The following is a 27,350-nucleotide window of genomic DNA, read 5'->3' on the forward strand; positions in this document are numbered from 1 at the left end:
CTTGCTCCTCATCCTCTCACTCCCAGCCCTTGTCAGGAGTCCCTCCCTAGCTCTCCTGTAGCCCCTTCAGGTCCTGGAAGGCTGCTCTGAGGTCTCCCTGGAGCCTTCTCCAGGCTGAGCAGCCCTGACTCCCTCAGCCTGTCCCCATAGGGGAGGTGCTGCAGCCCAGCCCCAGGGTGGCTCTGGTGCAGCTTCTCTCTTGTCCAGGTGCTGCAGGGCAGCAGAGGCAGTGCTGGGCAGCAGAGGCAGTGCTGGGCAGCACCCTGCCCAGGCTCCTCCACGGGGTGTGGGGAGAGCCTGTCCGTGGAGGGTGCTCTGGCTCCCTCCAGTTTGGCACAATCCAGAGGTACAGAAGAGCTGTCAGGGTGGAGATGTTCAACGAGCTGTCACTGCACCGTGGGTCACCTTGTGCTCCTCCCCGGGGTCTGTCCCAGAGCTCTGCTTCCCCCCCGGAGCTGGGGAGCAGAGGTGCAGCTGCTGGAGGGTTGTACTCAGGGAGGAGCAGCTCCAGGGCTGACCCCAGCCCAGTGCTGTGACCACTGCAGCTACAGAGCTCAGGTAACTCTCACTGCTTCTGATCTGCTCTTTTCCTTCTCTCCCCTCTTCCTGCTGCAAGGAATTGTGGCAACGTGTTCTGCTCCAGCTGCTGTAACCAGAAGGTGCCGGTGCCCAGCCAGCAGCTCTTTGAGCCCAGCAGAGTCTGCAAATCGTGCTACAGCAGCTTGCACCCCAGCAGCTCCAGCCTTGATCTCGAACTGGACAAACCCATCACTGCCACATCGAATTAGAGCCCCGTGCTGGGAGCGGCGGGGGAGCAGCCGTGCCGGTGCCGGTGCTGGGAGGGCCGAGGCGGGGCGGCGGCGGGAGCCCCGCGGCGCTTCGGAGGAGGTCGGGGCGCGGAGCACAGAGCTGGAGGACGTGCTGCTGGCTTGTGGGAGGCTCCTTCCCCAGCTCTCCCCTTCCCTTTCTGTCCTCTCTGTGTGTACGTGTCGGCGTGTGTGTGTACATAATAATATATCTGTGTTTGTTTGCTGGAGGAGCGGGGACGGGGCAGGGAGCTTGCACCAGGACCAGGCTTCCCCTCTGAGTCGGACTGGTCCCGCTGGAGAGCTGCTGCAAACAGAGGAGTCGCAGAGGAAGGGGAGAGGAGAGGAGGGGAGGGGAGAGGAGAGAAGGGGAGGGGAGAGGAGGGGAGTCAGCCCGGCCCGGGGGCAGAGCCCGAGTGCCTGTCGCGGCAGCGCTCCTGCTTTCAGTCACTCCTGTTCCTCCCAAACACCAACCTGCTGTTTGGGAACCTGTTGCTGCTAGAAGAGTTGGGAATGTGGCTCCCCGGGAGCGCCTCCTGCCTCTCTGTTCTTAGAGTGGCCTTTAGTTATCCTCGGCCGCCGCGGGGGGCTCTGCTCGCCCGGGGCCGTGCTCGGCAGCTCAGCACCCGCGGCTCGGAGCTGGGGCGCTCTGGGAGGGGCTGGGGCCGCGGGGGGGTCTGTGCTGGTACCCCCCGAAGCCGTGCAAACACAATTGATGAGCTAAAGCCGAGCGGAGCAGCCGAAGCCGCTGCCTTTTTGCCCCGGCCCCGCCTGCTGGGTGGTTTGGGCGAGGCGAAGCTGCTTCCCGAGCCGCCGGCAGCCAGGCCCTGCTGCTGGGCAGGCTCGCACTTCACTGAGACTACCCACGGCAGCACAAGCGCGGCTGGGGCACGCTGGGCTGGGTCTGTGAGGGGCGTGCTGGCTTGTGTCATACTCCTGGGACAGCTCCTCCTTGGTCAGCCTGTGTTGGGTTACTGCCAGGCAAAAGCTGCCTGAGGAGTTGAGAGAGACCTGAACTGCACCAGAGATTCCCTGCTGCCTTCAGTCCCCATCAGAGTCGCTTCCAAAGCCACCTCACTGAAGTGTGAATCTCCTGACTGTGCTTTGAAGGAGCATTGAGAGCTGCTCCCCCTCCTTCCCAGCGCCCTTTGGCAAGGAGGAGCTGCAGACCCTGCTCGCAGTGCGCTGCCCAGGCCAGGGCCTGCTGCTCTGGGGACAATCAAGAGGCCTGCTGGAGTGTCTTGCAAGCTCAGAATCCAAGGAGCCCTGGGCAAAAGGAGCGCTTCCCTTCCCAGAGTGTCAGAATCACATCACCCAGAGCCACTCTCAGGCGGAGAAAACCATCTGGGAACATCTGGTGGGGAACACCGCGGGGGAGCCGATCCGTGAGGCTGAGCTTCCCTCTCCCCCTGCCGGGCGGCTCCGCTGCTGCGGCGCACACGGGAGGACTCCCAAGGCGAAACAACGTCCAGGAGGCTGCTTCAGCGTCCCAGCATCTCCCCTGCTGTAGGCTCCGAAACCATCGGGAGGGAAGAGCAAAGATCCCAAGGGAGTTCTCCAGGCCAGGTGTAGCTGGAGGTGTCGGCTGGCCGGCCGGCGCCAGGAGCACCGGGAGCGGAGCCGCCGGCGCTGAGCCGCGGGGCTCGGAGCAGGAGGGAGGAGGCTGAGCGGCAGGCGGCGGCCGGGCGGGGGCTGGCTGCGCTCAGCGCCGTGCGGGCAGGCAGGAGGCGGTGGCTAAGGACAGGTGCCAAGAGGTGAGGATACGGGTCCGGGGAGGGGGCGGGGGCCGTGCTGTACAGTGTGAATAAATGCTTGCAGCTCTGAGTCCTTTTTCGGATGGATGAAGCACTTTTTTATTAATGTTATTATTTCCTTTGTATGTCAGGGGGGAAGCAGTAGCTCTCCACAGCTGTACATAGAACCCTGCTCTCCTCCAGGGAGTGAAGTGCTCCTCTCTTTTTCAGTTGGGGGTTTTTGGTCCCTTTGGTTTTTTGTTCCCCACCCCTTTTTTTCCCCCCCTCTTTTTTTTTGGTCAAAGCAAGAAGTAAATACTTTAGAGTTGTTAAATATATAAATAAAAGTGAATAAAGTTTAGCCTTTTGCATGGGAGCTTTTGCTAACAACCTTCCCCTTTCTTGCTTGCCTTCCCTCTCCTTCCCAGGGGAGAAAGCCAAGGTTCAGCAGGAGCCCCAAAGCCTTTGAAGAAGGAGGCTGCAGCAGGACCCCCTCTTGGGTTGGGGTTTTCTGTGTCTGGCTTGGGTGGAGGGATCCTGGCTGCAGGGGGTTGTGTCTGGAGGGATCCTGCTTACAGGGGGTTGTGTCTGGAGGGATCCTGCTTACAGGGGGTTGTGTCTGGAGGGATCCTGCTTACAGGGGGTTGTGTCTGGAGGGATCCTGGCTGCAGGGGGTTGTGTCTGGAGGGTTTGTGTCTGGAGGGATCCTGCTCGCAGGGATTGCTGTCAGTGGGAGCTGCAGCAGCCTTAGGACACAGGCAGGAGGAACTGAACAAGCTCCCTGCAGGCCAGAGAGAGCTGCAGCCTTCATCTTCTGAAGGAGCACTGCAGAACTCTCCTGTTGCTGCTCCCAAGTGCTGCAGTCCTGATGGCATTTGAGTGAAGTAGTTGAAACTCCTGGAATCCAGAGGGGTTGGGGCTGGAAGGGACTTTCAAAGCCATCCAGTCCAACCCCCTGCAGCCAGCAGCTTCCATCTGCAACTGGAGCAGGTTGCTCAGAGCCCCAAGCAACCTGACCTGGAATGGTTCCATGGATGTGACATCTCCCGGCACCTCTCTGGACAACAAATCTACCTCCCCTGGCTTCTCTCTGCACTGATGCTGGCTGCAAACAGCACTTCTCTGTTCCCTGTTTGCAGTGCCCTTGGGCAAGAACATTTTTGGTGCCCACCTTGGCTGGCTGGGGGCTGAGTCCCAGCTTCGGCAGGGCCCAGGCCCCCAGCAGGCTCCATGGGAAGGCAAAGCTTCTCCTCCAGGTTGATTTAAGTGTAAGCAAAGCTTGTTTGATGCAAGGTAGAACAGAAGGGGGAACTCCAAGTCATGGTCTAGACCAGGCAGTGCCCTGGGATTACCTCACTTGCTAGCCCTGCCCAGGAGCATGGACAGTTGGACTCCCAAAGCCTTTATGTTATCCAGTGAGTGGCCAAGGCCAGCCACTGAGCTGGGGTCCTGAGCCAGCCCCTCCTGTGGAGGTTGGTTGGTTGAGGTCACCTTCTGTCCTCACAGCTACAGCAGGCCCTGGAAGGGAATCCCATCCCTGGCAGCTGCTGGGGTGGAAACCTGGAGTGCCAGAGGAAAACAAGGGCTGAGCAGGGCACAAGAGTGGCTTTTAATCAGCTTCAAATCATTTTCTTCTGGTTGCTTTTCAAGGAGCAGCAGCTGGCCCTGGAGGAGCTGCTGCTTCCAGTCACTGCCCAGGTTTGAGCTCCGAGTCTTGGCCTAAAACACAGCGAAGAACATTGCAGCATCTCGCAGTGGCTGTCAGACCACAGCAGCTGGTGCAGCTGGGGGGGAGTCCTGAAGGATCTGGCGTGGCCCTTGGGGCCTGTACTTGGAGGCTCTGAGGCTTGGGATGGCTTCTGGCTCATCACTCACCTGCTGCTGCCCTGGAGTCAGAGCCTGCTGCCGTGGGCAGGGCTGCCCTCGTACACCAGCGCGCTGTCCAGCAGCGCTTCCTTGGCCTCGTAGCTGCTGCTCTCCAGCCCTGTGGCCACAGGACACAACTCCTGCTGGCACCACCTGGACACAGAACACAAATGGTTTGTGCAAGCCCCACCCTGCAGCCCCTGCTGGCTTCACCCTGAGCCCTGCCCACCCTGCAGCCCCTGCTGGCTTCACCCTGAGCCCTGCCACCCTGTAGCCCCTGCTGGCTTCACCCTGAGCCCTGCCCACCCTGCAGCCCCTGCTGGCTTCACCCTGAGCCCTGCCCACCCTGTAGCCCCTGCTGGCTTCACCCTGAGCCCTGCCACCCTGCAGCCCCTGCTGGCTTCACCCTGAGCCCTGCCCACCCTGCAGTCCCTGCTGGCTTCACCCTGAGCCCTGCCCACTTCGGATCCTTCGCTGCTGGAATGGAGGCTTCCTGTGGCAGGGAGCAGCCACGACGCCGACAGTGACCAAACCAAACCCCTGCCTGTGTCCATCTGTGCTGACCCAGTCTGGGTCTCACCATAGCAGGGGTCAGAGAGGCAGAGCAAAGTCTGCAGCACTGCAAAGGCAACCAGAATGGTTGAGGCTAGGGCAGGCCCTTGCTCACCTCTGAGCAGCAGAGATGTCTGCAGAGGAAGCGTCAGGCCGAGCTGCGTGCTCAATCAAGAGAGCTCCTGTGGAAGAGGAGGCCAAGTCAGTGCCCTGGCTGCAGCCCAGGCTGCTGGCTGACTGCTGCTCAGCAGCACCTGCCAGGCTCAGCTGACCTGAACCTGCCTGGAACTCTACCCTTCTCCCAGAGGAGCTGGGACCAGACCATTCCAGGACTGGTTCCAGCCCTTCCCTGCTCTGAAATCCCTCCTTCCCCTCTTTTCTACTACCTGAGTAGATCCTTGCTAGGCTGTAGGAGAAGTCTCTTGCTGCCAGCTCCATGCTCAGAGCCCCCCTGGAGGCAGCTGCTTGCAGGAAGCGCGAGAGGCTGCCGGCGGCGTCCCGCGTCCGCTGCACAGCAGCTCCCAGCTCTGGGCTGCTCGAAGCCTCCTCTGTTTTCTCCTGCAAAGGAAGCAGTCACAGGAAAGATGACAGCAAGGAAAAGGGCAGGGGGGAGCCTCACACCTCGCCCCAGCAGAGCTGGGCTGGAGCTGCAGGTTTGGCTGCAGGAGCTTGTTCCTCAGCAGAAGACACCAACCTCCACCTCTCCCTAACCTCCTTCCAGGGAGCTGCAGAGGCACAGAAGGTTTCCCCTCAGCCTCCTCCAGGCTGAACTCCCTCAGTCCTCTCAGCTGCTCCTCCCCAGCCCTGCTCTCCAGACCCTTCCCTGGGCCCTTCTCTGGACTCTCTCCAGCCTCTCAATGTCCTTGGAGTGAGGAGCCCAAGACTGACCCCAGGATGTGAGGTGTGGCCCCAGCAGTGCCAAGCACAGTGCCTGTGCAGTCCTGCCAGGATGCTGGAGGCCTTCTTGGCCACCTGGGCACACCCTGGCTCCTGCCCAGCTGCTCTGGAGAACACCCCCAGGGCCCTTCCTGCTGGGCAGTTTGGAGCCACTCTGCCACAAGCTTGGAGCATCCACGGGGTTGTTGTGACCCAAGTGCAGGCCCTGGAGAGCCAGAGGCTGGGAAGGAGCTTGAAGGATGATGCTGGAGGCAGCAGCTGCTGCTTGCTCCCCTGTGTGTGGCCCTGCCCCAGGTTCCAGCAGGTGTCAGGGAGGGGAGGCACAGAGATGGCATCACCATGCTGCTGGAGGGCTCTTGTCCAGCTGACCCCATCAGAAGAGCTTCAGAGCTCTGCTTCACAGCTCTGCTGCTCCTGAGCCCTTCAGTTTTCAGTGAGGGCTTCAAGGTGCCACTCCTTTGTGTGCTCTCCCTGCCAGGCAAGGCTGCCACAGTGGGTTCCACTCCAGAGCACACTGATGAGAATCTCAACTCACAGCAGCAGGGAGAGGACCCAAAGCAGGGCTGGCAGCAGGAGTCCCAGGTCACTGCTCCAACCAAGCACAGTCTCACTTCAATAACCTGAATCCACTTCCTGCTGTGCTGAAGTTGTGGTCATGGCCTGCAAGGGAGCTGCAAACACCAGCCCCTGGCCTCAGCTTGGTGTCTGTCTTACAGGCAGAGCTTCAGCCTTCCCCAGCCCTCCCTGCTGCCCCAGCCAGAGGGCTCTGAGCTCTGCAGGATGCCTGCAGGGCTGGTGCTGAGAGACACAGCCAGGCTGTGAAGTGCTCACATTGAGCCTGAAGTGACTGCAGCAGGCCATTCCCTGGTGCTCTTTTGGAGTCACTCTGCAGGCTGTAATTGAATCCTGAAGCACACCCAAAGCTCTGGCTCCCAAACTCCACCTCATAAATGTTTAGTACGAGCTGGAACGACTCTGCCTTGAGCAGAGGCCACCTGAGCTGCTCTGCATGGCTGAGCTGGAGCCCAGGACTCTCTCTGCCCCTTGCTCCTGCCTCTCCACACTGATCCCCTCTGCACAGGGTGGTTTGTACAGGGGGGAGCAGCTGGGCAGGAGCCAGCACTGGGCACTGGCAGCACAGGAGGCCCCAAGGGCAGCCTGGGCTGCAGCCAAAGCAGTGTGGGCAGAGAGGGAAAGAGGATCCTGCCCTCTGCTCTGGGGAGACCTCCCCTGCAGGGCTGGGGCCAGCCATGGGGCCCCCAACACAGGACAGAGAGAGACCTGGCTGCAGCAGGTCCAGAGGAGGCCACAAAGATGCTCAGAGGGCTGAAGAACCTCTGCCATGGGCACAGGCTGGGGGAGCTGGGGCTGTGCAGCCTGGAGAGGAGAAGGCTCTGGGGGGACCTCAGAGCTGCATTTCAGTATCTGAAGAGGAGCTGCAGGCAGCTGGGGAGGGACTTCAGAAGGGGCTGTGGGGATAGGCCCAGGGGCAATGGTTTGGAACTAGGGCAGGGCAGGCTCAGGTTGGACAGCAGGAGGAAGTTGTGCACAGGGAGGCTGGGGAGACACTGGGACAGGCTGCCCAGGGCTGGGCTTGAGGCTCCATGCCTGGAGCCATCCAAGCTCAGCCTGGCTGTGTCCCTGTGCAGCCTGCTCTGGCTGGAGCTGTCCCTGCTGCCTGCAGGGGTTGGACAGGATGCCCTGGGGGCTCCCTCCCAGCCCAGTGCAAGCTGTGGAGCTGTACCAAGCTGTGGAGCTGTACCAAGCTGTGGAGCTGTACCAAGCTTGCAGCAAGAACCTAACAGCTCAGCTTCTCCTCATCACCCTGTGCAGCCCTGGGGAGGTTCCTGCTCCCAGAGCCCAGCAGCAGCACTGCTGGGTGCCCCAGCCTCGGGAGAGGCAGCTGACAAGGACAGCAGGAAGGACTGGAGGCAGGGGGGAAGTTAGGCTGCAGTGTGACCTTGAGAGGACACAGAGCTGTGCTGCACTCAGGGCTGCTGCTGCTGCTCTCTCCACAGCCCCCTGGCGTCAGGCACAAGCTGGGAGCCCTGATGGACAGCCATGAAACGAATGGCACCGGGTTTATGGGCACCAATAAAAAGGAAATGGATTGGAGCAGTAAAAGTGCCTTTAGGAAGGGCTAAATGATTGAATCGCTGGCCGGGAAGGGGAAGGCTGTGCCAGAACGAGCCAGGCAGCCAGCAGCTGAAGGGATTTGGACAGCAGGAGCTCAGGGGGAGGTCGTTCATCACCTGAGAGGGACTGTAGCAGCTCAGCAGGCTGCTGCCCGGCGCTGCAGAGGCTCTCTGCAGACACCTCCCAGGCTGCTTTCCTGCTGCCTGCCCACCAAAGGCATCAAGCAGAAGCTTTCCAACCTGCCCAGGCTCAGATCCAGCCTCACAGAACCATGTCTGTCTGACAAGACCTTCAAGAGCATTCTAAGTTCAACCATCCTCTGCCTCTGCCAAGTCTGCTGCTGAGCCACAGCCCTCAGCACCTCCTGGCCTCTGGAGCCCCTAGGTGCCAGGCCTCACCTCCTGGCCCTGCAGGCTGCTCTGTGGGAGGGCAGGAGCAGTGCTGAGCTCCCGAGGGAGTGACTCTGGGCCTGGGGGTTCCTGCTGTGCAGCAGCTCTCTGCACCATGCTGCTGTGTCCTTTACTGCTCCTCATTGCCCACTCGGGGCAGAGCTGGAGGAGCCCTGCCAGGGCCAGCAGCAAGGTGCTCCAAGCACTGCAGCATGGCAGCTGTGTGTGAGGTGCATTCAGATGAGCCTAGGTGTGAGCCTGGCTGCCTTCCAGGGTGCTTTTGGAGCCTGCCACCAGCTCCATTCCTTCTGCACTCCTCTCCCTGTGGTGTCAGACCAAGCTGTCTGCAGTCACAGCTGGCCTTGCACTAGCAGCTGTGCTCAGGCCTGCTGAGCAGCAGATGTGGCCTTGTGTGCTGGCCACAGTGCCTGAGGCATCTGTCCTTCAGCAGCCAGCTGTCAGGGTGGCAAGAGGAGACTCAGCTCTGAAGGTCAGGGAGGCTTCCATGCAGCACACAGCTGAGCTGGGGCATGGACAGCATGGAAGCACAGGGCCCCAGCCTGGTTTGGGCTGAAGCTCCCCCAGCCCAGCCCCCTGCAGCCAGCAGGGACAGCTGCAGCCAGAGCAGGCTGCATGGAAACTGCAGCCCAGGAGGTTGCAGCTCAGCAGGAGGAGGAACTTCTGCCCTGGGAGGCTGCCAGAGCCCTGGAGCAGGCTGCCCAGAGAGGTTGTGGAGTCTCCTGCTCTGGAGCCTCTCCAGCCCCATCTGGCTGTGTTCTGTGTGCCCTGTGCTGGAGTCTCTGCTCCTGCTCTGCCAGGGGGCTTGGCCTGGATGATCTCTGGGTCCCTTCCAGCCCCTGACCTCCTCTGAGCTGTGACACCTGTCTGTTGGTTTGCTCACATTCCCTACCAGCCTGAGCCTGCAGCATGAGCTGGTGCTGAGTCAGAGCCTGCCAAGGGAGCAGATGAGGCTGAGCAGTGCCCCTGGTGTGGGCTCACCTGCACTGAGGAGAAGAAGGCAGCCAGCCCCTGCCCCTGGCTCCGGGTGAGGCACCGCAGCACGTCGAGGGCCAGGATGTTTGTGGTGCCCTCCCATATGGACAGCACCTGTGGGTGGGGGAGAGGGGAAGAAGCCTTTGGGGTCACTGCAATGAAGAGAGGAGAACCTGTGGGAGCAAAGAGCAGAGCCAAGGGATACCAAGGAGAGAGGATCAGCCCAAGTGGGAAGGAGCAGTGGTGATGAGAGGGCCCTCAGGGAGCCAGGAAACCAGCCCAGGGGCAGGAAGCAGCCACATCCCCTCCCAGGGGGCAGCAGGAAGGCAACTAGGAGCCAGGGGTGACTCTGGGGAGGATGAAGCTTTCCCTTGGGCATCTCTGGAGTGCTGTGCAGGGCAGCAGGTGACACACAGGAGCTTCTGCTGCTTCCTTACCAGGGTGTCACGGACCAGGACTGGCAGCCCTGTGTCCTCCATGTAGCCTTGTCCTCCAAAACTCTCCATGGCCTCAAGAGCAACAGCAGAAGCCTGCAGGGAGCAGAGAGCTGACATGACTCACACTGCACAAGGGCCAAGAGCAGCTGCAGAGCTCCAGCATCCAGGAGCAGTTTCTGCTGGGCTGGGGCTGCCTGCATGCCACTGGGGTGCTGAAGCAGGTTGCTCATGATGTGAAGCAGCAGCCCAAGGAATGAGGACTGAGTAACAACCCTGGGAGGGGGCCTGAGGGGCAGCCAGAACCTAGGAGAAGACCCAGGGAGAATCTGTCTCAGGAGAGTCCTCTCTGGGTAAGGACAGAGCTGTGCTGTGCCTGGGACAGGGCAGTCTGCTCCAGCCCAGAGAGCCTTTACCTTCTACTTGCCTCTGTGTGCTCACACTGAGGGCAGTCAGAGGAGGGGCAGCCCCTGGGGTGAAGGCTGCTGCTGAACTATGGACAGCTTCTGTTTCTTCCTGCCCAGGGCAAAGCTGTTCCCCATGGCTCAGCCTCCCAGCTTGGCTTTGGGGCAGCCTCAGCCCCACAGACAGGCCAGACCTGTTCTGATCACAGAGTCATGGAGCTGCAGCACTGGGAAGAGAGGATTCTGTGGTTCTGTTCTGATCAGCTGGCCTTGGGAGCACAGGGACAAACCTCCCACCCCCAGCGCCCAGGCTGAGCAGAGCAGGACCTGCTGCAGGGCCTGCAGCTGGAGCTGACTGCTGGTACCCTGCCACGAGTGCTGGCCAGGACAGCCAGCCCTCCCTCCAGCTCTGTGCCCCCCAGCCCCAGTCAAAGTGGCTGTCCCATACCTGCTTCCCAGTGTAGAGCTTGGCCACTGGCACCAGCAGCCTGAGGAGCAGCTGGTCCTGCTCAGTCGCCAGCTTGGTTTCGGCGCGGCCGAGCAGCCGGACGATCTCCAGCAGCAGCAGGCAGGCTCCTCGTGTCTGCACCTGCAGCAGCACAGCTCCACTGCAGGGACCTGAGGCCAGTCTGCTCCCATGCTCAGGTGCCAGGAGCCTACCCCAAAGGCCCCTGGGCAAAATGCCACCCCTGCCCCTGCAGGCCCAGCCACCACCAACCAGCACAAGGCATCAACAGCCCTGCAGACCCTGCTGCTGCACCGGGGCAGGCTGGCTGTGCCCAGCAGCAGCTCAGGATCTCTTTTCCCACCAGCAGATTTTCAGCTCCCCAGAGCCTCACCTCCATCCTGGCTAGGGTCTGCATGTGGAGGGGGTGGTCCTTGAGGAGCTTGCCAAAAGCCACCCTCCTGCGAGCGTAGTCCCTGCTCAGGCTGAGCATCCTGCAGAGCAGACAGCCAGGGGCAGCAGTGAGCTCAGCAGCCTCCCCCTGCCTCCCTTCCCCTTCCAGCCATGCCCCCAGGCAGAGCCCTGCCCAGCTGTGGCACACCAAACCTCCCCCTGCCTCCCTTCCCCTTCCAGCCATGCCCCCAGGCAGAGCCCTGCTCAGCTGTGGCACACCAAACCTCCCCCTGCCTCCCTTCCCCTTCCAGCCATGCCCCCAGGCAGAGCCCTGCTCAGCTGTGGCACACCAAACCTCCCCCTGCCTCCCTTCCCCTTCCAGCCATGCCCCCAGGCAGAGCCCTGCTCAGCTGTGGCACACCAGACCTCCCCCTGCCTCCCTTCCAGCCATGCCCCCAGGCAGAGCCCTGCTCAGCTGTGGCACACCAAGCCTCGGTCACCCACCCCCAGGCCAACCTCCTCCAGCACCGCTGGCTCCCAGACCTGGGCCTGCAGAGCCATCAGATGGCTGCAATGCTGAGCTGTGCAAAGCGCCCCTGGGCTCAGAAGCTGCTCCCCCTTGGCTGTGGGGGGCTCCCAGCTGCCCTCACCTTCTCATGGAGGCCACTGCCCCGATGAGGTTGTGGATCCGAGTGACGTTCAGCATGGCGGCGATGGCGGAGACCCCGCGGCCCTGGGCGGAGACCTGCGAGCAGCACAGCGCCTGAGGGAGGCCTCCCCCACAGCCTTGCAAGTGCACACACACACCCCTGAGGGTCCCCAGACAGGCAGAGAGGGGCAGGCTGTCCACTCCAGCTGTCTGTCACCAGGCACCACAGAGGTCTGCCAAGCCTGGGGCATGAGCAGAGAGGTGCTGAGCCCCCAGCCCTGGGGGTGTCGGAAGGGGCAGAGGTGGTGCTGAGGGCCAGGCTCTAGCTCCCTGGCTTGGCAGAGCTGGAGAGTGGTTGGACTGGATGGTCTGAAAAGGTCTTTTCAATCCAAAGCAGTTCTGTGGTTCTCTGTGTCAGCATGGTCAGCTCTGATCCCTGCTGCTTGTTCCTACCCCCTGCAGCTCAGAGCTGGCCCTCAGCTGTCCCAGGGCAGAGTTGGTTAGATTGAAAGAGACCTTTAAGAGCACCCAGCCCAACCCTTAGCCCAGCACTGCCAGGGCACCACCAAGCCCTGGCCCTCAGCACCACAGCTGCATGGCTCTGAAACCCCTCCAGGGATGGGGACTCCCCCACTGCCCTGGGCAGCCTGGGCCAGGCCTTGACAACCCTTCTGGGGAAGAAACTCTTCCTCATGTCCAACCTACACCTCCCCTGGCACAACCTGAGGCTGCTTGCCCTTGTCCTGTCACTTCCCACTCACCAGTACCACTGGCAGAGGGAAATGCCCAGCCTAAAATGACTTCTGTGCTTTTTCCTCTCCCCTCCCATCTTTCCCTGAGCTCATCTCAGCCCTGCCCCACACCCAGCCCCACTGGTGAAGCAACCTGCAGAGGGGAGCCAGCCTCAGAGGTGGAGAGAGGGACTTTTTCAGCTGGGATCTCCACCATGACCCCCAGGCTCTGCCTGCTGCCCAGAGGCAGGGGAAGCCTCACCTACCAGCTCTGCCTTGGCTCCCTGCAGCCACAGCTCTGCTGTTGCCATCTGCCTTGTGCCCAGCTTGTCCTTCAGCCTCTGCACCTGGATGTTGTTCAGCCTCCCTGCCTCATCTCGGACCCTTAGGAAGAACAGGGAGAGGCCACTGGAGCCCTGGGACCAGCCAAAGGCAGGGAAAGAGGATCTCATCACAATGAAATAGAGAGGGGGGGAAATACCCCCCTGCTGCCCACCTGGCTGCACCACCCCACAGACCTGCTTCACTTGTCCTTCAGCATCTGCTATCCTGGCCAGGGTGAGTGCCACATCAGAATCAGCAGCAGAAGTAAACCACTTGAAGCCATGCAGAAGGTAGGTTCCATCTGGCTGCTTCCTGGCCACTGTCTCGGTGCCACTGGCTGCAAGAGAGATCAGCCTGGCTTTAGCAGGGCTCTGGAGCACTTGGTGGTTTAAGCAGCAGCTCTTTTAAGTCAGCTCTTGCTGTCAGGGTGGATTAGGTGCTAATCTCTTCCACTGCCCCCTGGATAAGCAAGCAGCCAAAGTGAAGAACTAGAGAGGAAGCAGGCTCCCCTTAACCTCCAGCAGCTGCTCCAGCCCAGCAGCTGCTCCAGCCCAGCAGCTGCTCCAGCCCAGCAGCTGGCAGTGCTCTGCAGGGTGCTCCACGGTGTCCAACCCAGTGCCTCCACTGCTTTAGGAGCTGCCCACCCAAACCAACCTATGATAAATCCCCAGGCCAGCTTCCTGCCTTCATGAGCTGCCCACACCCCCTGCCTCCTCTCAGCTCCCACAGAGAGCTGCAGCTGCTCCCAGCCCAGGACACCTACCAACGTCAGAGCCGCCCCTGCGCTCGGTCATCCACTGCCCAGAGGTCCAGAACCTCGCGGGGTCACGAGAGGTCAGGTGGCCAAAGGCACTTTTCAGAGATCCAGGCATGCCTAGGGACTGGTTTGGGGGAGGGAAAAGAAGCTAAGATGAAAACCCAAGCAACAGGAGAACCGACTAGCTCCTAGGAAAACACACAGGACACCTTTCCAGCTAGCTGCAGCGGCACAGCAAAGGCCTCACTGTGAGCAGTGTGGTCAGGAAAGGCAAAAGCCAGCCTGGGCACAAAGTCTCCAGCTGAAGCAGAAAGGCAGTGGGAGGTGGAGCTGAGTCACAGAGTAAGGAGCCAGGCAGCAGAGCAGCTCTCCTCCATCCCTGCCCAGTGCCCCAGTCTCTAAGCAGTGCTGCCAGGATGAGAGCTGTGCCCTCAGAGACCAGCTGAGCTCATACCTCAATGACTTTGGCTGCTCCATCAGTCATGGCCAGTGGACAGTTGAAACCTCCAGAGAAGCTTGAAAACAAGTAGAGTTTGACAGCCTGATAGAGGCGGCTGGGGGAGAGAGAGACACCAGACAGGAGGGTAAAAAGCATCCTGAGGAGGCAGAGTGGGACACAACACAGCCACACCAGGTGAGAATCACTCCTGGGAGGGCCAGAGCTGTTCCAGTGAGGGAGAGAGAAGAGGTTTCTCTGCAGCTCCCTGAAGGGAGGCTGTAGCCAGCTGGGGGTTGGTCTCTTCCCTCAGGCAAGCAGCACCAGAACAAGAGGACACAGCCTCAAGCTGTGCCAGGGGGAGGTTTAGGATTGATCTTACAAAGAGAAGTTCTTCCCAGCAAGAGAGATTGGCCATTGGGATGTGCTGCCCAGGGAGGTGGTGGGGTCAGCATCCCTGGAGGTGCTCAAGAAGAGCTTGGATGAGGCACTTGGAGCCATGGGTTAGTTGATTAGTTAGGGTTGGACTTGATGACCTTGGAGGTCTCTTCCAACCTGGCTGACTCTGTGATTCCATGATTCTCAGTGCCCAGGGGAATGCCAGCACAGGGCTGGCTGGGAGGCAATTGCCTGCCAGCTGCTGGCATCAAGTGCAGCTCTTAAAACTGAGGAGTATGGGATGAGCCCCAGAGGCTGGACCCAGTGAAGCCAGGAGCCAAACCCCAGCCCAACAGCTGTGCTGCAACTCAGGCAGGGAAGGCTGGAGCCCAGCAGGGAAGTGCTGGGCCCCAGCAGCAGGAGGGTGACACCAGGGAATGTTGTGAGCCACTGTAGGCCATCAGTTATGGCTTATCACTGCCAGTGTGGAACATCACAGCAGACAGAGCCTGCTGCTGTGGCAGTGGGAGGTGTGCTCCTGTGCATGCATCAGCTGGTGCCAGTCACACAGGAGGTGCTCAGCACACCCAGCTGAGGTTAAGCAGCAAGGCTACGTGCTGGGGAGTGTCCAGAGCAGGGCCAGGAGGAGGAGCAGAGGGCTGGAGCTGCTCTGCTGTGAGCACAGCCTGAGAGAGTTGGGGTTGTGCAGGCTGGAGAGGAGAAGGCTCCCAGGAGACCTCATTGTGGCCTTCCAGGAGCTGCAGGGGGCTGCAGGAAAGCTGGGGAGGGACTTTGGAGGCTGTCAGGGAGGGATAGGACTGGGGGGGATGGAGCAGAACTAGAAGTGGGGAGATTGAGATTGGCTGTGAGGAAGAAGTTGTTGGCCAGGAGGGTGGTGAGAGCCTGGCACAGGCTGCCCAGGGAGGTGGTGGAAGCCTCCTGCCTGGAGGTGTTTGCAGCCAGGCTGGAGGTGGCTGTGAGCAGCCTGCTGTGGAGTGAGGTGTCCCTGCCCATGGCAGGGGCTTGGGGCTGGCTGAGCCTTGGGGTCTTATCAAGCCCTGACAGTTCTGTGATCCTAAGTCACCTCCAGCAGGAGAATCTTCTCTCATAGGCCTCAGCAATCAGCCCCTCCTCCGCCGCGATCTCCCTGATCCTCCTCCATGCCGCGCAGGTGAGGATCCGGTCCTGGCGCTGCCCCCAGGCGTCGTACTGCCGGAGCACAGGGGGGTTCTGCTCACACTCCCAGCCCAGAGCCTTCACCTGGGTGAGCAGACGCTGCCCAAACCTCTCCAGGTCGCGGTTCACCTCCTCCAGAACCTGTGAAGCAACCAGACAGAGCTCCTCAGCAGGCCTTGGTCCTGGCTGGAAGGCAAAGCAGCGCCCGCGCTGCCCTGGGCTGTGAGCGGTCTCCTGCCCCTTGCCCCTTCCATGCATGCTGTGCCCTAGCAGGGCATGGAGTCACACAATGGGTTGGAAGTGGCCTCCAAAGCTCACCCAGTCCAACCCCCTGCAGGCAGCAGGGACATCCTCCACTGGAGCAGGCTGCCCAGAGCCCTCTCCAGCCTCTCCTTGAGTATCTCCAGGGCTGGAGCCCCAACCACCTCCCTGGGCAGCCTGCTGCAGTGTTCCAGCAGCCTCCTGGGGCAGAACTTGTTCCTCACATCCAATCTCAGTCTGCCCTGCTGTCATTTCAAAGCATGGCCCCTCATCCTGTCACTGCAGCAAACAGTCCCTCTCCTGGTAGCCCCCTTCAGGTACTGGAAGGTCACTCTAAGGTCTCCCTGGAGCCTTCTCCTCTCCAGGCTGAACAGCCCCAGCTCCCTCAGCCTGTCCCCACAGCAGAGGTGCTCCAACAACCTGGCTATCCTCATGGCCCTCCTCTGGGCCCACTCCATCAGTCTATACTCTCCCTGTGGTGAGGGCTCCCAAGCTGGACAGCTTGTCTCAGCCTCTGCTGGCACAGCTGTGCTTGGCTCTCACTTCTTTCCCCCACTCCCAAATCATTTGTTCAAGTTACTCTTGGCAGCATCTCTGGGTTTCACAGAAGACAGAGGAGGTTTTGTATCAGGACTGAGAATGACACAGATGCTCAGGAGCAGGGGGGTGTGTGTGTGTGTGTGAGAGACAATCTCCAGAGGTCCTGCTGACCTCAGTTGCTCTGTGATTTACTGCTGGGGAAGGATGCCAGGGGAAGAGCTGCCAAAGCCAGAAAGCCTTCATCTGGATAGGAAAACTTCCACTGGGCTCAGTGATTACCTGCCTAGAAGATTAGAAAAGGAGGAACACAGCAATCATTTGAGCTTCAGCCTGGCCCCCAGCAGGTCTGGATTCAAGTTTCCAGCCTGCAGGCAGCTTCCTGAGCAGCCCTGGCTAAGGCCTCGCAGTCCTCGCTCCTGCCAGGCCTGCACAGAGCTAATGGAGGGCAAGCAGCACCCCCAGAGCACTGACTCACTGCAGCCCCCCAGATCCTGACTTCAGGGTGACAGGAATTGCCTTCTGCAATGCCCACAGCCACAGCCTGGTGAAGCTGCCTGCATCTAAATAACCTACCTTAGTGACCACAGAGTAGCTTAGGCTGGAAGGACCTCAGAGCTCACCTACTCCAACCTCCCTGACGTGGGCAGGGACACCTCTCAACCAGACTTGGTAGCCCAAGGCCTCATCCAACCTTAGAGCTGCCTTCCAATAGCTGAGGGGATCCTGCAGGAAGGCTGCAGAGGGACTGCTCCTAAGGGTGTCCAGAGCCAGGCCAAGGGGGAAGGGTTTGAAGCTAAAGGAGAGCAGGGTTAGACTGGAGCTGAGGAAGAAGCTCTTCAGTACAAGGCTGGTGAGACTCTGGAAGGGGTTGCCCAGGGAGGTTTTGAGTGTCCCTCCCTGGAGGTGTTGAAGGCCAGGCTGGATGAGGCCTTGAGCACCCAAGTCTGGCTGAGAGGTGTCCCTGGCCATGGCAGGGGGGTTGGAGGAGATGCTCTCTGAGGTCTCTCCCAACCTGAGCCAGTCTAGGATTCCATGAGCTTAAGAATCCAAAGTTCACAGGCTCTGCTGGTCCCTGAAGCACAGAGACCTTTGAACTGTTTGCTTGGTGCTCCATGGGCAGGACAGGAGAGTACCCAGCTGTCAGCACACTGCAGTGACCTCCAGCCTCACAGTCCCTTCACCTCACCCACACTTCCCAGAGAACTCTGCCTGCCCTGCTGCCAGCTCAAGCCCTGAGCACACACAGGGCTGCCAAGTGGATGTGTTTACTTCAGAGGTAAAAACCAAACCCCAGCTCAGGTGTTTGTCACTGCAGAAGGTCACACACACAGCAGCCAGCAAAACAGAGCCCAGGATATGCAGGAGGCATCTGGGTCAAGACTGAGGCTGCTACCTGGCAGGGCTCACCACCTTCATCTGTCCTTTGAGGTGCCAGGGAGGAATACATTGGAACTGTGCCAATCATAGCAGATGGAGAGTGCAGACAGCTCTTTATGTTAAAGGACAGGTTTGCAAGGGGGTCAAGGACCAACAGGTAGCTCTGCACAGTGGTGCAAGGGGCAATGGCTTGAAACTGGAGCAGGACACAGGAAACAGGAGGAAGATTTTCACAGTGAGGGTGGTGAGACACTGGAACAGGTTGCCCAGGTTGAGACCTCATCCCTGGAGCCATCCAAGCTCAGCCTGGCTGTGTCCCTGTGCAGCCTGCTCTGGCTGGAGGTGCCCCAGCTGCCTGCAGGGGCTTGGACAGGATGATCTCTGAGGCTCCCTTCTGACCTGATGCAACCTCTGAAGCTGTGTTCTGCAGAAATCAGCTTCAAAGACAGACAGACAGAAAGGTCTTGCCCCATTGTGGGAAGATTTCTGTGTGCACCACAGGACCCCACCCCCAGCACGCCCTTGATCTGCAGTGTGCCACAGGCGGGGCTGCTGTCCTAGGGAGGAAGGTGCTGGCAGGGTGAGGGAGCTGCAGGCTGCAGCAGGTGGGGGCTGCACGAAGCAGAGAGCAGGCTGGGCTCGGCTCAGCTGTGAGGCAACACTGCCCCGCGGGGACCGAGAGCAGGAACGGGAGGGAGCAGCTGCTGATCCACTCCGGGGCATTTTGCAGCCACTTTTGTCTGTCTGGGGAAGGAAGGAGTGGAGAGCAGCTCCCTGCCTCGGGGAGAAACACCACTGATCCTCTCAGCTTTCAGGGGACATGAGTCGTGCTGCCTCTGAAGGTGCAAGACCTTCATGCTTGCCCCAGAGGTGTCCTCCTTTTCTCCCACCCTCTCTCCTGGCAAGAAGGCCACAGTGGTGCTTAGAGGGGGCTCACTCCTGTCTCTGGTGATGGTTCCCAAGGCTGCCACCACACTCTTACCACCCCATGTTTGCCAGGCCTCACAGTCCTGGAGAGCAAGCAGTGGCAGGGGCAGTGTCACTGAAAGCTGAGCTCTGCCCTCTCTGCTCCCCCTGTGGCTTCACAGCTCAGCACATTTTCTGCTGCAGTTACTCAGAGAGAGATCACACTCTGCCCCAAGAGATCTGGTCCCTCAGAAGTGAGGAGCAGTTGTGGTCCTTGGGGGTGACAGCAGAGGACAGCCAGTGAGATAAGCTCCTGCAGGACTGGAACCCCCAGAACAGAGACTGGCAGCCCAGGGCCTCTCCCCCCCTCTCTGCACCCCAGGGATCTGTACAGAGCCTGCCCTGTCTGAAAGCCAACTCAGAGAAGCCAATGCCTTGTGCTGAGAACAAGCAACCCCCAGCAGGCCTTTGCATCCTCTTGAGCACTCAGCTAAGAACATTCCTTCAGGAGGAACTCCCTTGAAAGCCTCTCTTCCCTGGGCAGTGAAGCAGAAGAACACAGCAGAGTTTGGAAGCACCTTAGGTTGCTTTTTCCCTCCCCTCTTTCTTTGGAAATGCTTCCTGTGGATGAGCAGAGAACCATCACTGATGGCTCTGAACATCCCCAGAGCAACCAACCACCAAGAGACACTGGACATCCCAAACCAACACTCTGGTGGCAACACCCAGGGCAGTCACAGGAGTCCCTGCCCCTCAGCCCCTCTGTGTTTCTCCTCAGGGGCTGGCATGTCTGTGTTTGTCCCCCTTGCACCCATTCAAGGTTTAAATCCTGCTGATGAATTATTTACAGAAGAATTTGTTTGCAGAATGAACCAGGTTGGAGAAGACCTTTGAGCTCATCCAGTCCAACCTACCCCCCAGCACCACCTGATCAGCTAAACCATGGCACCAAGGGCCTCATCCAGGCTCTTCCTAAACACCTCCAGGGCTGGGGACTCCACCACCTCCCTGGGCAGCAGATTCCCATGGCCAATCTCTCTTGCTGGGAAGAACTTCTTCCTAACATCCAACCTGAGCCTCCCCTGGCACAGCTTGAGACTGTGTCCTCCTCTTCTGTCACAGGTTGCTTGGGAGAAGAGAGCAACCCCCCCTGGCTACAACCAGCCCGGTTTACCAGCTGAAGGCACAAAGGGGCTGAGAGAAACGCTCAGTCCACAGTGTTAAACAGCAACCCAGGCAGCCCCAGGGCATGTACAGCCAGAGACAGCACCACAGACGCCAGACCTGGGGGGGCAGGTGTGCCTTCAGGTAACTCCGAAGCAAAGCGTCCTCCAAGTACTGGTTCCCAGTCTCGGGCTCCTCGTGGCAGAGGGTCTCCGCTTCTCTCCTTGCAAGAGGCATCTCCCGAGCTTCCAGCAGCTCTTTGTCCTGCAGACCGACCTGCTGTCCTTGTCCCGCGGCCGTGTGGATTGCTTTGGGACCCGGCGGCTGGCACCGCTCCGGGAGGTGAGGCAGGAAGCGAGGCAGGCGCCAGGGCTTGCAGGGAAGGCTGGAGCTCCACCTGGGCAGGCAGGAGGCAGACATGGCCCTGCGAAGCCCGGAGCTGGTGTGCCACGGCGGCAGCTCTCCCTGCCTGGCCCTTCCTCGGCTGACAGCGGCACCGCTCCCGAGTTGTTTTTAATGTTGGGAAGTTCTTCTAGAAAACCCCAAACATTTCTTCTCCCCTCCCCTGAGGAGGAGCCTTCAGCAGCTGTTGTCAGCTGAACTAGGGCAAAGGGCTTTGGAAAAGGACCAGGAAGCAGCCCGGGACAACGCAAGCGCTCAGAAACCTTGTGTCCTGTCCTGCCCTACCAGCCAGGAACCCGCTGGCGTTTGCAGGGCTGGGGGGAACCAGGGGGCTGGCTCCCACCAGCGCCCCCCTGGATTGCCTGGAGTGGTAACAGGGTAGAGGTGAGAAGGGGAAATGCACTTCCTGTGGGAAGGGTAACAAAATGCCCAGGGAGGTGGTGAACAGGCTGCCCAGGGAGGTGGTGAACAGGCTGCCCAGCCTCATCCCTGGAGGTGTTTGCAGCCAGGCTGGAGGTGGCTGTGAGCAGCCTGCCGCAGTGTGAGGTGTGCCTGCCCGTGGCAGGGGGGTTGGAGCTGGATGATGCCTGAGGTCCCTTCCACCCCTAACAATTCTATGATTCTATGGCATTCACAGCCACACAGGTTGCATTGGGTTGGAAGGGACTCTCAAAGGTCATCTCATCCAACCTCCCTGCAGTCAGCTAGAGCTGCCCAGGGCCACGGCGAGTCTGATCTTCAATGTCTCCAGGCACAGGGCTATGGTTTATGTGCTTTGTTATGTAAGTAAGATACTGGTGGAACAGAGAATCCATCCTCCTTGCCTGGGTTGTGATCCTAGCTCCAAAACAATCAGCCTCTTGCAAAGTCCCTGATGCCTTTAGTTGCAATGTTTCCCCTGGGGAAGCACCAGAACGCTCTAAGAGCGTGGCTTCTGGCTTTGAGTAGTGTAAAACCTGCACATGATCTAGGGTGATAGGCTGCTAAAGTCCCAGCCTTTCCCTTGACAGTGACTTTCAGTGGGTCTGACACCAAACTGTGTTTACAAGCATGACTGCTGGAGGCTGAAGTTTGGGCTGAAACACAGGGACGTGGCCCAGCTCCAGCATCAGCTTCAATGAGCTGGAGAGGGGAAGGGTTAGGGGAAGGTTATTGGAGCAAACACAGCTTTTACCTCAGCCCTGGCTCACAAGGTCATGCTGATTTACTGCTTGAATATGCAGGTTCTTGTTTGGTGGCCTCTCAGGTGGTCTCTAGACACTGGCAGGGTGGCCAGGTCAGCACTGCCACAGCCACCTGGGGTGTCACAGCCCAGCACCCACTGGCTCCTCCTTCCCCAGGCCTTGGCATACACCGAAAGCTCTAACCATGGAGAAAATCCTTCCACTCACCAGCTCTGCAGCTGTGACTGGGAAGCCCAGGAACGTCCATGACAGGACAAGGAGGCTCAAGGGGGACCTCACTCTCTCCAAAGCCCTGAAAAGAAGTTGGAACCAGGTGGGGGTTGGTCTCTTCTCTCAAATAACAAGTGACAGGACAAGAGGAAACAGCCTCAGGTTGCCCAGGAGAGGCTTGGGTTGGACATGAGGAACAAGTTCCTTCCCAAGAGGGTGGTCAGGGCCTGGCCCAGGCTGCCCAGGGCAGTGGTGGAGTCCCCATCCCTGGAGGGGTTTCAGAGCTGTGGAGGTGTGGTGCTGAGGGCGAGGGTAGAGCGGTGACCTACCTGGCAGCATTCACAGCTGGACTCGGTGCTCTTCAAGGTCCTTTGCACCTTGAATGATTCTGTGACCCCATGACCCTGCTCAGGGGGCTGTGCTCCTGCTGGCAGCAGCTGCTCTGGGCACGATGCCAGGCACCCAGAGGGGCTGGCATCCCACACCAGCTCTTGACCAGGAGGGTGGTGAGAGCCTGGCACAGGCTGCCCGGGGAGGTGGTGGAAGCCTCCTGCCTGGAGGTGTTTGCAGCCAGGCTGGAGGTGGCTGTGAGCAACCTGCTGTGGTGTGAGGTGTCCCTGCCCATGGCAGGGGCTTGGGGCTGGCTGAGCCTTGGGGTCCCTTCCAGCCCTGGCAGCTCTGTGATCTCTGCTGTGTCCATGCGAGGGCCTCTTGCCCTCCACCCACGGCCACGACCCTGCCGCTGCTCCCGCGGGGTTCCCGCTGCCTGCCTGCGCCGAGTGCGGCCCGGGGCCGGGGCAGGGCAACGTGTGGCACCGCTGGCACCGTGCCAGCCGCCGCCGCGCGCCGGGCCCGGGGGGGGCTGAGGGAGGGCGGGGGGGGCTGCAGCCTCTGCCCCACCCCCACCCCCACCCCGCCCGCCGGCTCCGCGGGGCCTGCGCGGCAGGAGGAGGCCGCGGGGCCGCGCGGGGACCCCGGGACCCCCCCCAGAGGGGCAGGAGGAGGCCGCGGGGCCGCGCAGGTGCCGCGGGGCCGCGCAGGGACCCCAGACCCACCCCAGAGGAGCAGGAGGAGGCCGCGGGGCCGCGCGGGGACCCCAGACCCACCCCAGAGGGGCAGGAGGAGGGGAGCACGCCTCAGGGGACTCCCTGCTTCAGGTACTCCCTGCCCCAGGGGCTCTCATGCCCTAGGGGCTCTCACGCCCCAGGGCAGCCTGCACCTCGGGGCCTTCTTGCCTCAGGGGGTCCTGTTTCTGGGGACCTCCCACCCCAGGGCCCCTGTGCCTCATCCCCCCCTGCCTCGGGGGAACCCCAGGGCCCTGTGCCTCATCCCCCCTGCTCCAAGGGCATCTCCTCCCTCAGGGCCGCCTGCCCCGTGGGGTCCCTGTGCCCCAAGGTGCTGCTCCCTCAGGGCACCTCCTGTCCCAGGGGTCCCCCTGCGCCTCAGGGACCCCGCGGGGGTGGGCTGGACCTGGCCCCAGCCCCATGTGAAGACCAGCCGGGCTTGAGCTTCACTCAGAAACCCCCCAAAAGCAAACCCACCCCCGAGGGAGACTTTTAAGCCTGCTGTTGGTTTCCTTGGGGCCTGCTGCAGCCTCCCATGGCCTGGGGGGAGGCCTGGGGGGAGGCCTGGGGGGCAGCGCAGGCACAGGGCTGAAGCCCCCAGGGGGGAGCTGGAGGCTCCTGAGGTGATGGGGAAGAGGTTTGACTTCCCCCAGGTAACACTGAATCTCTGATCTGGGGGATGAAGCCTCTCTGGGGCAGGTGGGGCTGAGGCAGCCAGGGCTAGGAGCAAGCACAGGCTGTGGGCACGGTGAGACTGCAGAGGTGAAGCTTTGGAGGGACACAGCCAGCTCAGAGTGGAGCAGCTCAGTCCAGGTGCACCAATACATGGATTACAAAGGCAGCCAGGCTCCTCCTGCCTCCTCACAGCCTAGGAGCAAGTGCAGGCTGTGGGCACGGTGAGACTGCAGAGGTGAAGCTTTGGAGGGACCCTGTGCTGAAGCAGCCAGGTCATAGAATCATAGAATCAATCAGGTTGGAAAAGGCCTCAGAGCTCATCAAGTCCAAGCTGTCACCCAACAGCTCCTGACAACCAAACCATGGCTCCAAGTGCCACATCCAGTCCTCTTTTGAACACCTCCAGGGATGGGGACTCCACCACCTCCCTGGGCAGCACATCCCAGTGGCCAATTATTCTTTCTGGAAAGAACTTTCTCCTCACCTCCAGCCTAAACTTCCCCTGGCACAGCTTGAGACTGTGTCCTCTTGTTCTGGTGCTGAGGTCAGAGTGGATCAGCTCAGTCCAGGTGCACCAATAAGTGCATTATAAAGGCAGCCAGGGTCCCTCTGCCCCCTCACAGCCCAGGAGCAAGCACAGGCTGTGGGCACGGTGAGACTGCAGAGGTGAAGCTTTGGAGGGACCCTGTGCTGTAGCAGCCAGGTCAGAGCAGAGCAGCTCGGTCTAGGTGCCCCAACACATGGATGAGAAGCGTGGTGTGGTGTAGCAAACATGTTTTCTCATCTCCCTGGCTGACTTCAATCATCTTTATTTGGCTAATAACCTCAGGCTGCCTTTGTCTGCTCTCTCATTGCATGCCAGGCCTGTTCCCAGCACTCAGCCAGTCATGACTAACAGAGTACCCTTTCCTAAAACATTTAGCACATTCAGATCTTTGGCAGGTGTGTCTGTGTGTGAAACAGGCCTTTGTGGCTGTAATCTGCCCTCCTGTACTAAATGGAGAGCTAAACTTAGCAGCAAAGCTGTCACCACGTTCCAGTCAGCATGCCTCCATGGCTGCCAACAAATGGGAACCAGGCTTGCATGGCCTGAAGAAGGAAAAAACCCAAACCAAACCAAAGCCAGGAAAGCCTGAAAGGTGCAAGTGCAGCACAAGAGCAGATAGCTGCCTCGGTAAGAGTCTGCTGCATTAGCTCACGGTTTAGATCAACCCGCCCTGGGTTTGCCTTTTTACTGGCTGGCAGCAGCACTGTGGAGGAGGCAGTGCTGCTCTGGGGAGCTGTTGGTGGAGTTTCCTCCCGTTGCCAGCTCCCCAGATCGCAGCTGCACCTTGAGCACTCCCAGGGAGCCGTTTTGCAGGGCACTCAACACGAGCCTTGTTAATTCCCTCTAATGGAAGGCTTTAATCACCCTGTCGGTGGTGCTACATCAAGTGCCCCACCCGAGTGTGCACCATCTAATGTCCACTTGATTGCCTTTATCGATCAGCTTTTCATTACTGTGGAAGGAGTGTCTTCCTCTTTAATCCAGCCTTGGCTAACAGGGCCTGCTTTCATGGGAGCAATGTGGATTTCTCTCTCCCCCTCCCACCCCCAAACCCCACCTCCCCATCTCTGCCCCCCCTTTTTCCCCACCCTTTCAAGGTGTCCCAGAAGAATCATTCCTTTTTTTTCAGGCTGAGATTGATGTGCTTCCTGCTTACCCTTGCTGAAATCTTGGCTGCTGTTGGCAGCCTTCCAGTGCTCTCACGTTCCCCCTTCACCCTTCTTAATGGTTGTAGGAATTAACATTTGTGCTTTGGAATATGAGAACTGCATCTTGAGGAGGCACCAGCTGACACCAGCTACAGCTGTGGCCCTGAATTTCAAAGCCTCTTGATGGTTTACCAGGGAATGAGGAGTTTCCTTGCCCTACAGAATCTCAGGTGGTGCTGTGGAGTAGCCTTGGTTTGCTTTGTCCTGGCTGCAGGCAGGGTTCAGACTCAGATAAGCTGGAGAAAACTCATTCTTAGGTGAGGGAAGAGGAGAAATTGCAGTGACTGAGTATTTTCCAGGTGTCTCATAGCTTCTTTTTTTCCAGGTTTTAATTACAAGTGGAAAGCAGAGCTCTGCAATGCAGGATGGCTGCTCAGCAGCTTTTACAGACCAGGCAAAAGAAGAGGTCCTCTAAGGTAAAAACCTGGCAATGAGACCATGCTGAGAGCCTCACTTCTCAGCTTGGGACCTGGCACATCTGTGGCTGCTGAGGTGGGAGCACTTCCTGCTGCCTGCACTGATCTGAGTTGGATTGTTTGCAGTTTAGTGAGCCCAGGGAGATGCAGTGTGAGGCTCTGACACCTATTTGACTAAACAAGTTGTAGGCTCATTAGGTGCATGCAGAGCTTCATTAGCTGGAAGAAAAGCAATGAGCTGCTAGGGGCACTAAATTGAGTGTACTTCTCCACTGAGTTAAAGTCGTGTTCAAATCGCTTAGTACTGACAGCAGCTCCAGTCACAGACACCTTCACAGCCCTGTGTTGAAATGCCTCTGACAGCCAGGCCTGTGCATGGCATTGGCAGGCTCAGGCTGTGGCAGAGCTCAAAGGAAGCCCTGGCAGAGAGCAAACTCTGGTGCAGCAGTGCAGGACACCCCAGCACTGCCACTGCTTTGGCTCCACAATCAACTCTGTGGAGCTAAACTGGCAGAAAACTCCACACTTCTAAATGCTTCTAAATCTCTGAGGGCTGGGGGTCAGGAGGGAGGGGACAGGCTCTGCTCAGCTGCACCCTGGGGTAGGCCAAGGAGCAATGGATGGAAGCTGCAGCACAGGAGCTCCCACCTCAACACAAGGGGGAACTTCCTTACTGTGAGGGTCACAGAGCCCTGGAGCAGGCTGCCCAGAGGGGTGGTGGAGTCTCCTTCCCTGAGACTTTCAAGGGCTGTCTGGATGTGTTCCTGTGTGACCTGAGCTAGATTGTATGCTCCTGCTCTGGCAGGGGGGTTGGACTTGGTGATCTGTTTGGGTCCCTTCCAACCCCTGACATCCTGTGAGCTGTGATCCCAGCTGCCCCCGGATGCTTCCAGGCTTGCACCCTCACAACTTCCCTGGGCTTCCTGTTTCGGTGCTTCACCACCCTGGGAACACTAAAATTACATCTCTAAGTAAAATCACATTTCTTTATGTGGGGATTTCCCCCCACCTGACCCCTGTGTGGCATGGCAGTGGTGCTGGTTTTGGCTTTGTCCTTCTCTCTCAGGAGTCAGTGGTGTTCCCCAGCAAGATCTGCACGGAGCAGCAGTCGGCGGCGCTGGTGAAGCAGCTGCTGGCCATCTCTGTGTCCTGCATCACCTACATGAGGGGGCTCTTCCCAGAGAACTCCTATGGAACTCAGTACTTAGATGGTAAGCCTTCCACCTGCTGCTGAGCTCTTCCTTCTGCTCACCCTCTTTTAGCTGTCGCCTGCTTTAGCTGCCAGCTGCTCGAATGGGATGGAATGGGATGGAATAGGATAGGATAGAATAGAATGGAATAGGATAGGATAGAATAGAAATTAATCAGGTTGGAAAAGACCTCAGAGATCATCCAGTCCAACCTATCACCCAGCACCATCTGATCAGCTAACCCATGGCACCAAGTGCCTCATCCAGGCTCTTCTTAAACACCTCCAGGGATGGGGACTCCACCACCTCCCTGGGCAGCACATCCCAATGGCCAATCTCTCTTGCTGGGAAGAACTTCTTCCTAACACCCAGCCTAAACCTCCCCTGGTGCAGCTTGAGACTGTGTCCTCTTGTTCTGGTGCTGCTTGCCTGGGAGAAGAGACCAACCTCCACCTGGCTACAACCTCCCTTCAGGTAGCTGTAGAGAGCAAGAAGGTCTCCCCTGAGCCTCCTCTTCTCCAGGCTAAGCAACCCCAGCTCCCTCAGCCTCTCCTGTACAGGTGGGAGCTCAGTTAGGTCCATAGTTAGTTGTTAGGACCATAGTTAGTTGTTAGGACCATAGTTAGTTGTTAGGACCATAGTTGAAGGGCTTTCTCCAGTCTGGATGCAGACAATGCTCCTGCCTCAGGTGGAGAGCCTGCTGGGTA

General features: G+C 59.5%; 3 protein-coding genes across 12 annotated transcripts in view; 2 read left to right on the top strand and 1 right to left on the bottom strand.

The window, feature by feature from the left end:
- The window catches only part of MTMR3 (myotubularin related protein 3), a 77,445-nt gene extending 74,545 nt beyond the window's left edge, over positions 1-2,900 (top strand). For all 6 annotated transcript variants that reach the window (XM_068161845.1, XM_068161842.1, XM_068161843.1 and 3 more), the window contains one exon: positions 617-2,900. In XM_068161845.1, the coding sequence (XP_068017946.1) occupies positions 617-788 (172 nt within the window). In that variant the 3' untranslated portion in view covers positions 789-2,900. The remainder of the gene's footprint in view (positions 1-616) is intronic.
- A 1,225-nt stretch (positions 2,901-4,125) lies between these two features.
- Positions 4,126-20,304, bottom strand: LOC137452981 (acyl-CoA dehydrogenase family member 11-like). 2 transcript variants are annotated; one of them, XM_068161850.1, is made up of 15 exons: positions 19,868-20,304; positions 15,408-15,640; positions 13,964-14,024; positions 13,516-13,633; positions 12,947-13,089; positions 12,695-12,844; positions 11,699-11,793; positions 11,050-11,149; positions 10,659-10,799; positions 9,810-9,902; positions 9,379-9,486; positions 5,344-5,515; positions 5,073-5,139; positions 4,415-4,558; positions 4,126-4,258 (listed from the first exon to the last, which is right to left on the bottom strand). In XM_068161850.1, exons 1-14 carry the CDS (start codon positions 20,165-20,167, stop codon positions 4,432-4,434), a joined length of 1,908 nt encoding a protein of 635 aa, XP_068017951.1. In that variant the 5' UTR covers positions 20,168-20,304; the 3' UTR covers positions 4,126-4,258; positions 4,415-4,431. The 2 variants fall into 2 exon arrangements, with proteins under 2 accessions (XP_068017951.1, XP_068017950.1); XM_068161849.1 differs by having other exon boundaries at positions 13,964-14,063.
- A 180-nt stretch (positions 20,305-20,484) lies between these two features.
- HORMAD2 (HORMA domain containing 2) overlaps positions 20,485-27,350 on the top strand; it is a 34,977-nt gene continuing 28,111 nt past the window's right edge. The window contains exons 1-3 of one of the 4 annotated variants that reach the window (XM_068161853.1): positions 20,485-20,533; positions 25,363-25,453; positions 26,520-26,664. In XM_068161853.1, coding sequence (XP_068017954.1) covers positions 25,403-25,453; positions 26,520-26,664 — 196 coding nt within the window. In that variant the 5' untranslated portion in view covers positions 20,485-20,533; positions 25,363-25,402. Of the gene's footprint in view, positions 20,534-21,565; positions 21,647-22,634; positions 22,701-25,362; positions 25,454-26,519; positions 26,665-27,350 lie in introns of those variants that run through there. The other 3 variants (XM_068161852.1, XM_068161851.1, XM_068161855.1) reach the window with 3 other exon arrangements.

This window comes from Melanerpes formicivorus, unplaced genomic scaffold, assembly GCF_026170545.1.
Source record: "Melanerpes formicivorus ecotype bairdi unplaced genomic scaffold, bMelFor1.0.p_v2 SCAF_60, whole genome shotgun sequence".
In the NCBI taxonomy this organism is placed as follows: domain Eukaryota; kingdom Metazoa; phylum Chordata; class Aves; order Piciformes; family Picidae; genus Melanerpes; species Melanerpes formicivorus.

What these genes read in the sequence shown, in the direction of transcription:
- LOC137452981 (XM_068161849.1), bottom strand. Translation starts at nt 20,167, where the DNA reads ATGTCTGCCTCCTGCCTGCCCAGGTGGAGCTCCAGCCTTCCCTGCAAG. An exon ending in AGAAGATTCTCCTGCTGGAG is followed by an intron (nt 14,064 to 15,407) that starts GTGACTTAGGAT and finishes TCTCTCCCCCAG; the next exon opens with CCGCCTCTATCAGGCTGTCA. An exon ending in CCTTCTTCTCCTCAGTGCAG is followed by an intron (nt 5,516 to 9,378) that starts GTGAGCCCACAC and finishes CTTCCTTTGCAG; the next exon opens with GAGAAAACAGAGGAGGCTTC.